The 15,167-nt window shown below is 40.7% G+C and overlaps 2 protein-coding genes across 9 annotated transcripts in view; one reads left to right on the forward strand and one right to left on the reverse strand.

The window, feature by feature from the left end:
• GRAP2 (GRB2 related adaptor protein 2) overlaps positions 1-13,128 on the reverse strand; it is a 79,408-nt gene extending 66,280 nt beyond the window's left edge. Inside the window, exons 1-3 of one of the 3 annotated variants that reach the window (XM_055251953.2) lie at positions 13,015-13,128; positions 10,273-10,419; positions 6,060-6,207 (exon numbers count right to left, since the gene is read on the reverse strand). In XM_055251953.2, coding sequence (XP_055107928.1) covers positions 6,060-6,150 — 91 coding nt within the window. In that variant the 5' untranslated portion in view covers positions 6,151-6,207; positions 10,273-10,419; positions 13,015-13,128. Of the gene's footprint in view, positions 1-6,059; positions 6,208-6,634; positions 6,647-10,272; positions 10,420-13,014 lie in introns of those variants that run through there. The other 2 variants (XM_055251954.2, XM_055251955.2) reach the window with 2 other exon arrangements.
• The window catches only part of ENTHD1 (ENTH domain containing 1), a 145,106-nt gene continuing 143,061 nt past the window's right edge, over positions 13,123-15,167 (forward strand). For 3 of the 6 annotated variants that reach the window (XM_063622933.1, XM_063622936.1, XM_063622937.1), the window contains exon 1: positions 13,133-13,224. The gene's annotated coding sequence lies outside the window, so the exon portion shown is untranslated. Of the gene's footprint in view, positions 13,327-15,167 lie in introns of all 6 variants that reach the window. The other 3 variants (XM_063622935.1, XM_055251947.2, XM_055251949.2) reach the window with 3 other exon arrangements.

A 15,167-nucleotide genomic window follows, 5' to 3' on the forward strand; every position in this document is an offset into this window, starting at 1 on the left:
CACCAGGTGATTTATGATGGATGGACACCAGAATTTCCCAAGGAAATTCTGTACAAAGTTGTGTAAGGATAAGTGCTAGGCATCGTCGGTTTTTTTCCCCACTGGGGAGAGTTTTCATAGCTTTCATCAACATCTTGAATGTGTCTGTGACACTCCCCTTCCCCCATCCACCCAACCACTGCCGGTAAGAACCTATGTGCTATGGATATCAGCGTATTTATGGTCAACTTAAAGTACTGATATAAGGTATTAGATGTAGACAATTTTCTTAGTTGTCTCAATGTTTGGTTGAGATTCTACTGCTAGTCTTACTGATTTAATGATCTATATTTTCAAACAAATCTATTTAGCACAAGAGAGCCTTTTCAGCTATCAGACTTTACATTTTGTTTTATAAAGGGTTAAACTCTGTGATCTATAAAATGATGAACAGAAATTTCAAATTACAAGTCAGCCAGGCTTTCCACCCCACTTTGTACTTCCCTTGTACTATTTCCTAGTTATTTAGAGTTTCTTTAAAATCATATTTAACAAGAGAACTATCTACTTATTATTTACTGAGTTCCTACTGAGTTCTCAGCAGTTTGTTTCTAATATTTTCCCATAAAGCACTAGACAAAAAACACAAATCATGAACCATTTGTAGGCCGACACATTAAGCCCGTGGTTCTAGAAGGCTGGGGGTGTGGAGAAAAACAAACGAAAAAGTATTTTTCATGACCAATTGATCAATTAGGCTGCTTTTCATTAAAAAACATAAAAAGGCAGAACCAATTTGGCAATGACTGTGTTAGAAATGCAAAAAGAACCATTATTAATGCTGGATTTTTTTTCTTATTTATTTTTAGTTCTCTTTAGAAAATTACACTTGAGAGCTTTCTGTAATGGCCACTGAAGGAGTGGATAAGATTCAACTCAGCAGTCAAAACCTTTAGTAATGCTAATGAAGGAGCATGGACCAACACCTAGTTCATACAGCTTTTTCTCAATACAGTTTCAGAAGCTACAGGCTGACTTATGGAATACCTGAGTGTATGAGATAACCAACCAGGGAAGTTATCTACTAACGAGTCATCCATCGTCTTCTAAGGAAATCCACTGTGGCCTTTTATAAATCTGACAATGGCTTATACTCTTGTGTTTTATGGTAAAATCTTATATCGTTCAGAAATGTGAAAAATGAGAGGAATTTTCTCCCTCCTAATTATATCAAAATATCATCTTCCACCCTTAGGCTCTGAGGTCCCAGGCCTCATAACTCCCCGCTTGTATTGCTCCTTTCAGGGATTTTTTTCCCCCTGTTACTTCATAGTTTTCCTACTCTTTTCAGTTCCAAGTATTTTATGTTCAAGGTTTCTTGTACAGAGCCTTAAGCTATGTAAATGTAATAAGAGTACTTATCTGTGCTTAGTGGAATGCTGTTCTTATTCAGATGAATGAAACCTTAAAAGTGTTTGGGTGGCAACCTCCCGGATTTTCAGTAACTTCAAGTCTGGGTGTGTGTGAGGGCTACTTCCACTCAGTTCCACTTGTATCACTCCTCACTGAATGTGCCCGTCATCACAGAGAGTGCTCAGGAACCAGACAGCCCGGGTTCAAATCCTGGCTCCACCAGGTACTAGTTAAGTGACCTTGTACAACATACTAGACCTCTGTGTACCTCAGTTTCCTCATTGTGAAAAAAGGGTAATATTAGCACTTTCTTCATTGCACCATTAGGAGAAGCAGACGAGTTAGTACCTACAAAGTATTGGAACAATGCTTGGCAAATAACAATAATAACAAGCACTGTTTTAGGAACCTTACACGTATAAATTGTTTACTCTTCAGAACAATCCCACGACATAGGCACCATTATTAATCCCATTTTATAGCTTAAGAAACTGAAGCACAAAAAGAATAACTTGTCCCAGTTCACTTGCTTAGTAAGTGAAAGACTGGGCTCACACCGAGGCTGTCTTGGCTCCACAGCAAGCACTCAATAAACATTACCTACTATTATTATTATTACCTGAACTTATGCACTCAATAAATATTTCCAGCTGCTATTGCTGCTGATAATGATGAATTTGCATGTCGAGTCCATCTTCAAAGTGTATTAAAAATATATATGAACTCCAATGAAATAATCAATTTAGGCAAAGATTATTACCTAAAGTCACTGGGTGAGAGACTGTTGGGAAATAGGATATTACCACAGTGCCAAAGTGTTTATGGGATACATTTTGAGATAACCCGTGAGACTACTTGCTAATTGCAAGGGGTGAAAAAGTGCCTCTACAACAAGAGATCCCCTGAGCAAGATCACTACTTCAAGCCCTGATCAAACTTGGCATCACGCACAGTGGAACAACCTGGCATTCTGTACCTCCTGATAAGATGCAATATGGAGCACCCAGTGGCACCTTGCAAAAAACGTTCAATCAAAATCAAATCACGCTTTTAGTCCTAACTTGGAGCTTATGGGAAATAAAGTGGGTAGAGGAACAAATTAACCATGAGGCAACAACGAATTCAGAAAGTGGGACCTGGTACAAGAGAACTGGCTTAATCTTTAAAAACATCCAATGTTGAAGAAAGAAGCATGAGACTCAACTGCAAAATATGTTCTTATTTTTAAAAATTAGATTCTTTTTTTTAAAAAATGGTATAGAAGACATTTGGGGGACAAATGGGGAAGGTTAAATATGCAGTAGCTATCAGATGATATTAAGGACTTACTGTTTATCCTCTTAGGCCTAATGATGGAATTGTGGTTAGACAGAGGAATGCCTTTATTCTTAGATGAGTACTGCATTATTTAGGAGTGAAGTATTATTTCATCTGCAACTTACAAGTAATTCAGAAAGAAATAGGTATAGATGGAGCAAATATGGCAAAAAGTTAGCAAATGTTGAACCTAGGTAGTGAGTACTAACATTTCAACTTTTCTTTATGTTTTATTTTCAGTTATTTTCTCACTACCTTTTCTTTTCTTTTTTCTTTTTTTGAGACAGGATCTTGCTCTGTCGACCAGGCTGGAGTGCAGTGGCACGATCTCAGCTCACTGAAACGTCCGCCTCCTGGGTTCAGGCAATTCTCGTGCCTCAGTCTCCCAAGTAGCTGGGATTACAGGCGCCGGCCATCATGCTCGGCTAATTTTTGTGTTTTGGTAGAGACAGAGTTTCAACATGTTGGCCAGGCTTGTCTCCAACTCCTGACCTCAGATGATCTGCCTGCTTTGGCCTCCCAAGTGCTGGGATTACAGGCGTGAGCCACTGTGCCCGGCCGTTCTTCACTATCTTCTTAAGGTATGTCTTAACATTTTCTTTGGAGAGCATATAAGACTTTTATCATCATGCACTTTGTGATAGTTTCTTTTAATTCTCTAAAATTTTTGTTTAAAAATACATATTTAAAAAGAAAACAATTTTTAAAAATTATTTACTGAATTCCTATTGACTCAAGTTTATTGAAACTTAATGTTAACATTGTTGAAGAGGACTCGGTGCCTAGCGCCAGGCCTGGCATATAGTAATTAATCAATAAATGTTTGTAAAATGCTTATTTGTTAAACAGGGCCATGCTTTCTTAAGAATTTTTAAGTGGAAAAGAAAGGGCAGGCCAGGTGTAGTGGTTCACACCTGTAATCCCAACACTTTGGGAGGCTGAGGCAGGTGAATCGCTTGAGTTCAGGAGTTCAAGACCAGCCTGGGCAACATGGCAAAACCCTGTCTCTACTAAAAATACAATATTAGCCAGGTGTGGTGGTGTGTACCTGTAGTCCCAGCTACTCGAGAGGCTGAGGTGGGAGGATCACTAAACCCAGGGTAGTTGAGGCTGCAGTGAGCTGTGATTGCACCACCGTACTCCAGCCTGAGTGACAAAGTGAGACCCTGTCTCAAAAAAAAAAAAAAAAAAAAAAAAGACTCATGAGGCTGTGTTATTATCATTATTATGATTTATTTTTGGAGATCTGCCCACCTTGGCCTCCCAAAGTGCTAGGATTATAAGCATGAGCCGCCGTGCCCAGCCAAGGCTGTGTTGTTTCTTTACAGGTCAAGGTATGCTGGGCAAATACCTCAGATGGCCAAATGGGGACCTAGTGACCCTGTTGTTTGATTCAAACAACTTATAAAGATTCTTGGACAAGTTTTGAGTCTGTTTTATAGGGGCACAAAAATGAATAATCTGCCCCTAGGATTATCCAGCAGCAACTGTTACTTATTTAAGAAATCCTGATGGAATCACACTTACTGACACATTTTTGAACAATTGCAGACTTTTCTTGATCCAGGAAAAAAGGGCAAGTTCTACTCAAGTTTAGGCATGAACTTTGTCAGTCATCAACACCAGTGGGTGTTATTATCTGGGAATCAATAAATATTTTGGAACTAGGATCATTTTCAGCTCTTCTAGGAAGCAATAGTTCTAAAAGAGATGGCTTCAGGAAATAAGTGAGAGACATTTTGTATAAGTGGGAAGAAAATGATCAAGAGTCAAAGAAATAACTAATCATGATATCACCTTGCATTTTTATAGCGCCTTTTTCTTAAGGCACTTCATATCTATGTTAACTCATTTATTCTTTTTTTTTTTTTTACAATATCCCTACGAGGTAGACAGAACAATTGAAAGGGATTTTCACCAGGGCCAAAGACGTGGGAGATATTCAAAAGGATATTGTATTAGCAACAGAAATATTTCTTCATATTGAATAGATTGATCATCTCCTTCTCCTCTGCTTCAGTGAAGTCATTTTTAAAAAGATAAAAATCTATTACAATTTTGGGAGAATGAGATTTCAGTTTACCACATGGGAGACACTCCAAGTTCAATCTAAAAAAGCAGTTTTATTCAATAATATAGGGCCACCTCTCTTTTACAAAAAAAAAAAAAGGGTATGAGTCAGAGTTTTTTCATATTTGAAAATTAAATATACTTAGGTGGTCCTCTATTTACAGTGTTCCTTATTTAACGGCGGACGGTTTTGTAAAGAGGATCACTATAAAATTATTTTATAAAGTTTTACATACAACACTGGATTGTTAAAGGAGAGTAACTTCTGCTAAATACTCTTTCTGAAACCAAAAATAAGAAACAAGAAGAAGCCACTAAAGAACTAAACCGTTTATGACAAACATTGCTGCATAGAACAAAAGATTCTTCGACCTGAAGTTTCCCATCCTCAGAAAGCATAATGAGAGCACATGAAATTTTTCCCATTGGATGTTTAGATCTAAAACATTTCCCTCTCCTAGTTTATCTAGGGATGTATATGTTCAATAGTGTGCAAATTATGCTGCATATACTTTATTAAGAAGGCCTAATTCCAGGTAGATAAATACGGTAAATTTTTTTTTTGACAGTATATCTGTCAGGGCAATACAATACATTTTAAATTAGTGAAACCTTTGGTAGGTATGTTCAATCCTCATGCTCAGGAAGAGTTGGGACAAAGAACACAAAGCAGCTATCTTCAGACTGGACGCCTAAACCAGAGACAGTCACAGGGATGGAGCCTAACGGCCAGTACGAAGACAGACAATACCCTTCCAAAATACAGTTCAACATAAAGTTTTCTTTTTGTAAAGAAATGAAAACTGGTGTTCTTTGTACAGGTAACAAAAATGCGAACAGAACTAGAAATTCAAGCAAAGAGAGAAGTCCTGACCTCAGAGTGCTAGTGTTCATTCATCACTGCTCAGCCCTCTAACACCCCCTCCCACCCCTTCCAGTTTGGATTAAATCCTGATCACGGTGAAGTGGAATTTTACCTCCGTGATCCCAAGGTCGAAAATCTTTCCCTGAGATGCTTCTGAAGCCAGTTCATGGAGATTTTTGTGTTATGGACTAGCTAAAGAACAAGTGATCTCCCAGTTCATTTGATAGAAGTCAAATCCCATCACCACAAACATTGTCACAGCAAAAGGTTTAGAGACCTTACCTGATGGGACTTAAAAGCAATATTTAGAGAACCCATGAGATTCATTTTAATTAACTCATACAGAACATTCTGCAAATTATAAAACTGTTCAAAGTTTCTAGAGTATATGTACAGATGTTGTATAACGACATACCTTTGGAAGAGAAGGGGTTGAGTTTATGTCTTGGCTTTGACACCGAGTTATTAGAATCCTTGCTGGCAAGAAGGAAGATGAATTCAAGCATCAGAATTACTGCATTTCAGAGTATGGATCCACTCTGTGCTGTCTTCCATGTACCACTCTGAAAGAGGGTGCAAGTTTACAGATCCATTAACTGTGCCTCCTCCTCCCCACCTCTTACTCCCTCCTCCAAACTACCCCTAGTCAGCCCTGAAGTCTGTAGGCAAACCACACAGGAACTAGCACATACGGGGCTTCGGAGAGTTGGGTGTGAGCCTTAGATTATGTGGTTTTGTTTTCTTGCTGCCAGAGTTGAACTAAAATGCAGGAGGTTCACTGAAACACTTTGCTTCTTCATGCTTGGTTTCAGTTTTAACAATATCCCCCCTGAACACTTATGTTCACATAAGAAAATTTATAGTTCTTGATATGGTCCATCAGCAAGCTGATCTTAAGGAAAACTCTTATTCTCTTAGTATGGTCATGCATCCAGAGGAACATTAGGGCTTCTTGGGGGAACTTATTTAAGAGCACCCTCGATCACTCACAATGTTAAAATCCCAGGGAAGATGCTTCGTTCATACATTCAGCCTGTAATATTACTCTTGACAAAAAAAGAAGAAACATTCTGAGCTGGGATGTATTCTCACCCCAGGTTTGCCACAGTCCAGCATGAGTTGGAACCAGTTCCTTCGATTTCTGGGACTTCAGTTTGTGTTGAGTCTTGGGCTGAAGCCTTTCTGGGATTTAAGACTTTCCATTGACCTTGAGTTTTGTTACCTTCAACTTCCTTAGTTCTTACTTTTAAATGTACCACTCACCCTTCCCCCTATATCAACTGCAACTTGTGAAGGCCTCTTCCTTTCTCTTTGCTCTTGCTAGAAAATGGATTGCCAACGTTGCATTTTTACAGAAAATTAGAGACATGGCTACTTGCTAAGTGGCGCCATTCCGAGTTTGGGGACTGGATCCAAGATGAGGAGGGAAATGTTGGCTCCCTGGGATGTTCCTAGCATTAATCCCTAGAATACCAAGAGGAGAGTGTCAAGGAGAGATTCAATTTGGGGTTCTAAAATTTAAACTTTTTCTGCAATGTGAAACGGCATCCTTTTCCATCTATTTGCTTCTTTATATCTAAACCTTGCTTAAAATTTACTTTCTTAAAACCTTTTCCTTGGTTATAATTGCTCAACATTTTTATTGAAATAGAAAAGAAGAATCAGCAGAGTGTCAAGGTGACAGAAAATGCTCAGTAAATATTTGTCGAATGAGTTAAAGGAAGTAATTTGCTACCCATAACTCCCCTTTTTTTTTTTTTTTTTTTTTTTTTTTTTTGAGACAGAGTTTCGCTCTTCTTGCCCAGGCTGGAGTGCAGTGGCACGATCTTGGCTCACTGCGACCTCTGCCTCCCAAGTACAAGTGATTCTCTTGCCTCAGCCTCCCGAGTAACTGGGATTACAGGTACCTGCCACCATGCCTGGCTAATTTTTTTGTATTTTTAGTAGAGATGGGGTTTCACCATGTCGGCCAGGTTGGTCTTGAACTCCTGACCTCAGATGATCCGCCCGCCTCAACCTCCCAAAGTTCCGGGATTATAGGCGTGAGCCACCGCACCCGGCCCTGTAGCTCCTTAATAACAGGCTTTCTTTTTATTAATGCAAGTTTGTCAAATTTTCTTAAATCCTAGCTATATCTGAAAAGGATCTCTGCTATTTCCACATGTTATAAAGATAAAATTTAAAAATAACAACATCTTGCTACTTTAAAAATAATAATGTCTCAACCTTGACCTCAGAATTCTTCAGCCTCCTAAGGACCTTCTTGGATCATTACATTGAACAGCTCTATTGCCAAGTTTTTAAATGCTGAAATCCTCTGGCTACAGTCCTTATTCTTCCATAGCTCCCAAGTCAATGGTTTTGAAATGGTTAAAGGAGTCCCTAAAATTCTATGGTTGGGGAGTGGGAGCGAAGGGAAAATGTTGAATGGTGTTACACGGAAAGCATCACGGTGTTTTCAGCTTGTACCCTAATGAGGAAGCTAATTTTGCACCGGGCACTACTCCCCAGGGAGCAGAATATAATCCTTCCCCTTACAAGCATGGGACAGATTGCAGAACAGAAAAATCTCAAAGGCAAGTTATTTTGGTAGTAAGTACTGATTGACAGACATGTTATGTAGAGCATAGTGGGAGGGAAGCAAGGCCACTTGAGTGGTTTATTTCATAACAGCTCTGTAACTGAACGAGTGCAAAGGCAGACCCTAAGAATAAAGATCCTAATGTGAGAATGCCAGCATTTCAGTACTCACTATCATGAGATACTCAGAAAAATAGCAGCAAGATGAGGAGGATACAGTAACATGTGAAATCTGGACTTAGCCACAGTGGAGAAGTTTCTTTTTTAAACCTTACTTCGTTTAAAATTTTTTTAATCAATTCCTTTTGAGGGGTCATTTGTTTATATCTGAACTTCCGGTTTGTTTTGTTTTTTGTTTTGTTTTGTTTTTTGGAGACTGAGTCTCACTCGGTTGCCCAGGCTAGAGTACAGTGATGCGATCTTGGCTCTCTGCAACCTTCACCTCCTAAGTTCCAATGATTCTCCTGCCTCAGCCTCCCGAGTAGCTGGGATTGCAGGCACCTGCCACCATACCCAGCTAATTTGCATATTTTTAGTACAGCTGAGGTTTCACCACATTGGTCAGGCTGGTCTCGAACTCCTGACCTCAAGTGATCTGCCTGCCTTGGCCCCCCAAAGTGCTGGGATTACAGGCATGAGCCACTGTGCCTGGCCAATATCTGAACTTCTTGCCATAATTATGCTCAATTTAACTTTATGGTAAAATATGTACTTCTTATTCAATAGTGTGAATTCAGATATCCTCATTTCATTTATTCAATAAATAAAGTTTGAACACCTACTCTGTGTTAGGCCTATTCTAGGTGCTGGAAAACTATCAGTGAACAAAACATAATCTCTGTCCTCCTGGATCTTACATTCTGGTAAAGGGAGAAACAGGAGGTACATCAGATGGTCCTACTGTTAGGGAGAAAAATAAAATGATGCAAGAGCCACAGGGAGTGTGGCTGAGATGGGGGTTGTGATTTTATGTTGGGAAATCAAAGGACATTTGAGCAAAGTCTAGAACAAAGTGAAGAAGCCAGTACTTCCCGGATGGACATCTGGGGTAATAGCTTTTGCAGGTATAGGGACTAGCAAGTGCAAAGACTTCAGGTGGAGACATGTTTAACACTGTGAGTGAGGTGGAGAGGAGTTGGGATGGAGATCAGAGACAGAGCAGAACATGTAGGGCCTTGTTGGCCATGGCGAGGCCTTTGGATTTTACTCTGAGTGAGATGGAAGCCAATGGAAGATTTTGAACTGGGGAGTAATATGATCTGACTTGGGTTTTAAGTTTTAAAAGGGTAGCTCTGGCTGTTGTGTTGAAATTAGATAGCAAGGAAGCAAGAACAGAAGAAGAGAGACCAGTTAGGAGCCTACTATTGGCCGGGCACAGTGGCTCACGCCTGTAATCCCAGCACTTTGGGAGGCTGAGGCGGGCGGATCATCTGAGGTGGGGAGTTTGAGACCATCCTGACCAACATGGAGAAACCCCATTTCTACTAAAAATACAAAATTAGCCAGGCGTGGTGGCGCATGCCTGTAATCCCAGCTACTCAGGAGGCTGAGGCAGGAGAATTGCTTGAACCCGGGAGGTGGAGGTTGTGGTGAGCCAAGATTGCGCCATTGCACTCCAGCCTGGGCAATAAGAGCAAAACTCCGTCTCAAAAAAAAAAAAAAAAAAAAAAAAAAAAGAGGCTACTTTCATAGTCCAGACCAGAGATGGTTGTGGCTTAAAACAGGATGATGTAAGTGGTGGGAAGTGGTTGGATTTTGAATATACAGGGTGGTCATAAAGTCTAGAAACATAGATAATATTATTGTATCTTGTATTAGAATGTAGCATCAACAAATCATTTATTATCTAGACTGGGTAGCCACCTTGTATTTCAAAGGTAAGCTCATGAATATCATGAGAGCTGTGAGCGACAAAGACAGGAGTTAAGGTGACTCCCAGGTTCATGGCCTGAGAACCCAGAAGCAAGGATGTGTCATTTACTGAGACAGGAGAGACCGTGGGAGAGCAGGTTTGGAAGGCAAGACCAGGAGTTTGGTTTTGGACTTACTGAATTTGAGATGCCCATGAGACATCCCAGTGCAGAGGTCAAGGTAGTTAGATACATGAGTTTGGAAGTCAGGAGAAGCTGAAGAGAAAACCTTGAGAGTTGTCAGAATCGTAGAGTATTTACTGCTTTGCAACTGGATAACACTACCTGTGGAGTGAATACAGACAGAGAAGACAAGAGGTTAGAGAATGGGCTCCTTCAAAGTTGAGAGGTCATAGAATTGAGAACGGATGAGTCAAGGAGATAAGGAGAAATGGTGTCCTGGAAGCCAGGTGAAGCAAACTATGTTCACTTTTATAGGACCTCAAGTTCAAAAAATTAAAGGAAAAAACCAACCATGCTACCATAGAGCAATATTTGTATTTAGTGGATGTTACAGTATTGCAACTAAATTGTGCCCCCAAATGGAGGAAAGCAGATAAGAAGGACCCCTTACATATTGTCACTTGAACAGGGTAAATTCCACTAAGTTGGTAACACTTTACACTTTTTCCAAGCCTAACTAATTCCCTCACTGTTTATTGGGACTTCAGTCTTTAATCTTACCCTGTCTCCTACTTCCCATCTGCCTCCTCAATCACCTTCTATATGCTGACTACTCTGAAGTCTATGAACCTAGCCCCAAACCCTCTTCTTTCAGTTATCTCTATTCAACTGTCCCCTGAACATCTCCCACCTGTCACTCAGATTCAAAATGTCCGAAGCAGAATTCCCCATCTTTCCTGTCAAACTGGCCCCTCAGATCATGTTCATCTTGGTGAACAGCAACAGTCATTTACTTGGTCACCCCAAAAAGAAACTTAGTCCCTGTAGACTCCTCCTTCTCTCTCATTGCTACATATATTCAGAGCCCGGTCCCATAACTTCTACTCTTTAACATTATAGGTAAAGTATATGTGTAAGAGGAGAGTGAGCAGAGTGGAGATTCACACTATGCCCATGACCTCTGCCTTAGTTATGGCCTTCATCACTTATTGCCTGAACTATCAGGACATTCTGTCCTTCTTCCAGTTCCTCTGCTTCCAATCTACTTTTTGAGCACACACACAGATTTTAAAAAGAGAAAATGAATGAATTTAAAAATAAAAAATTCGAATCTCTGACCTTCTCCAAATACAACAAGTCGACTTGTGACTGAGTTGCCGACAGAGCTTAAAATCAAGGACCAAAGATTGGTCCTTAGAGTAGGGGAAAGAGCTAGACACAGGAGATCTGGGTTCAAGTTTTAGGTAAACTGCTTCCTAGTTAAATATCTCTGGGTAATTATTGTAATCTATTTGTTTCTCCAAACTCAGTTTAAGGTCACCTCCTCCAGGAAGCCTTCCCTGACTATGCAGATATAGACAAGTCCCCCTTTCACTCCCATAACATTGTCTGCCTTTATTATGGCAACTACTTACAATTGCTGATTTATTCCTGTTTCCTCTATTAGAGTATTAAAGTATAACTTCCTTCTAGTGTCATAGCTCAGCATAGTGCTTGGCAAATAGCAGGTGCTCAATAATGTAGAATGTATGCATATTCCACAAACTCAGCTTTCTCACCTGTACAATGGGATAATAATGTCTACTTCTCAGCATTCCTTTGAGATTTACATAAGCTATACATATAAAAAAACTTCATAAACTATAACTCAATGTATAAAATACTTGTAGTTTGTCCCCCACTATTTTATAAAGTCAAAATATCTCAACATAGTATTCAAGGCCCTGAACAATGTTTTCCAGGTCACCTTTTCGATTTCCCTCTGGCTCCCACCCCATTACTCTATATTATAGCCAGCCAAATAATATTCCAAACTCACCAACTTCTTTCATACCTCCTATCATTTTATATTGGATTCACCTATCTACATGTCAGTATCAAAAACGTGGGCTATTATTATTATAATTATGACTGTAGTAGGAGATAGAAACAAATGTTGCTTCTGTCTACTAAGTGTTTTGTTATCCTCTGTCTTTTCCCCTCATCCTAGTCAATATTCCATTAAAACACAGGTTCGATCACATTTTTCAATGCCTACTGTATAAAATCACCTTGTAGTATGGATAAGGTTCTTCAAGATCCGACTTCCCTCTGTTATTTAACCTTCCTCTGCTGCTCCACTAATAGCCTTTGTGACAGCTGTAGTAACTATAGTACATGTAGGTTTTCTCCAAGATAATAGGCTGGCTCAGCTTTCATGCCTTTACACATGATGTGTCCTTTGCCTCTTACGTCCTCCTCTACTTTGTCTATCCAGTGAACTCCCTGTCATCCTTTAAAATTCAATTCACATGTAAACTCTTCCGTGAAATCTGCCCTTAAATACTCAGTGGCAGAATTAGATAATCTCTTCTCTCTTATCATGCCATACATATCTTGTTACAATCTTCTCTGACGGTGCCTGTCACCTCCACTAGCCTGTAAACGTATCCAGCAGAGGGCTGCTTTTTATATCCGAGTCCTTACTGTCTGGCACAAAGTGGGTGCTCACGGAAAATCAGTTGAATACATCAGCAACTACCCGTCAGTGGCACCTGAAGCCATCAGTCACTGGAGCTACCCCATCATTGCCCATCACACACACTGCTCTTCATAGACTACTATTACATTCTCTGTCCTTTGAGGTGGCAATCACGTGCTGGTGGTATTTCTAGTCAGTTGAAATTACAGTAGTAACACACTTTTAAACATTTATTCTTTGAAAGGAGGATTAGGGCAGTGTCACAGCCCGGCAGCCTGTGAAACGAAGACATTTACCTTCATTCCCCTTGGTACCCTCCAGCTCAGGTATCTGCAACCATCTTGCTTGAGGCCCTGAGAGGAACTGCACCAGGGCAGGAAGTGAGGAAGCGGAAGTGAGGAAGCGGAAGTGGGGACCGGCCTGGGCCCTTGCGCCTGGCTGGAGTAGGTGGAATATCCTGGGGCTAGGAGGTTTGGTCGTTGGGCAGCGGCCGACTTTCCTCTCAGGTAACAGCTTCTGCTTGGGAGTGGTGATGGGGCTCAAGGCGGGTCTGGAAACATCGGCTGCCATCCCACCTCCCGTTTCCTGCCAGCACCGTAGGAGTCCAGGTGGGGGCGGGAGGGCAATGAGGCCGTTACCATCCGCAGGAGGCGAAATCCCTGTGGCGTGACGTGACGCCATCACGTCCCTCTCTCCTTCTAGAAGCTTTCCTGAGGTCCAGCCTTCCCCTCCACTGCCGGTTCTCCTAGGGTAATCGCTGGTCTGATTCTCTGTGTGGCTGAACACCCAGCACCTGGCTCATCTGGTACACAGTAGTCATCTGAAATGGGGGTTGTATGAACGAGGATGCCGAGGAAAGGCCCTGCCCACATGAAGTTGATTCTTGCTCAGCCTCCACCCGCCATTTTCAAAATTCTTTCCAAGGCATCTCATTTCTTCCTCCACCACGGCCCTGTCTGGCGATTATTCTTTGTGTTGTGGATGAGGGAACCGAGACTTAGAGAAGTTGTTAAGTCTTAGTTAGGAAATGGCAAAGCAGGACCTCAAATCATGGCTTTGAATCCTAATTAAAGGAGAGAGATGAGGCATGTGAAGGCCCAGGTGTGAGCCCATTGTGAGCGTTCAATGAAGAGTAGCTGTTTACTCCTGGGGGTGAGGACTGTGTCTTGTGCGCCTGTTTCTCCATTTCCTAGAATGAGCCTGCCACATGGTAAGCTCTGGAAAATTATTAGTTGAATAAATTAATGAACACACACTTGGGGCTCAAAAAGATTAGATTCTCTGCCTCTGACAGTATTCTTTTCATCAAAACAGTAACACCTCCTAATGGCATGGTAGTCTCTACAAGCATTCTCCTGTAGCATTCTTGGCCAGAGCTCATTTCCTTCCTAGTCAAACTCATGTCTATAGGCAGAACCTGTACAAACACAAGAGCTGTTCTTTCCTCATAGTTCCACCTTAAATGCATCTTTTCAGAGATGCCTCTGGGCACTCAGCCTCTTAGATGCTATTGTGATTATTGTCCCAAGTCTTTGGATAAAGTCAGTTCAGCTCCTCTGTTCCTTATTCTCAATCCTGAAATCCAAAAACTTTTGGAAACCAATTTTTCCTCCAACTCATTTGGTGGTAAAACTTGGCCTGAGGCCATTTGTAGTCTTTATTCCAAATATTTACATGTTTTTACTGCAGACATGTTAATGTGTCTAATTGTTCAGAGCAGCCTCACACCTTAACTGTGGGTATCATGTAATATATGGTATAGACATGGCACTACTCTTGAAAATTCCACCCCTACCACCGCACCCAAAAGAGAATTTCCACAACTCATCTGGCCTCAAAGGATTGGGATAAAAGATCGTGGACCAATAGTTTAATGCCACCTGATAAATCATTTCCTGTTAGAATTCAGATGAAACGGGGGGAAGGAAACAGCATTGTGAAAGTGGGCAGATCTAAAAAGAACACTAAAAGACCTTTTCTACGTAATCATTTGTTTTGCTGGGAATTATTTAGGAGAGAAAGCTCCTTAACTGAATGGTAAGTTTTAATGTGAGGTTCATGTTTTATATTTCTCCACAAAGCTATACAAATGGTAGGTACTCAAGAAATATCTGTTGATGATTTGAAAATATTTGCTCAAAACTATAGAATTTTACTTGACAATTATGAGAGCTAGATTTCATTTTTTTTTTTAATGTCATTCTTTATAGGAGTTTGTGACCATCTGGGCAACTAGTAAGAACTCGTGTCTAAAAAGAAGATTTTTTTTTTTTTGAGGCTCACGCCTGTAATCCCAGCACTTTGGGAGGCCGAGGCGGGAGGATCACTTGAGGTCGGGAGTTCAAGACCACCCTGGTCAATATGGTGAAACCCCGTCTCTACTAAAAATGCAAAAAGTTAGCTGGGCTTGGTGGCTCATGGCTGTAGTCCCAGCTACTTGGGAGGCTGA

This window comes from Symphalangus syndactylus, chromosome 18 (genome assembly GCF_028878055.3).
Source record: "Symphalangus syndactylus isolate Jambi chromosome 18, NHGRI_mSymSyn1-v2.1_pri, whole genome shotgun sequence".
NCBI lineage: Eukaryota > Metazoa > Chordata > Mammalia > Primates > Hylobatidae > Symphalangus > Symphalangus syndactylus.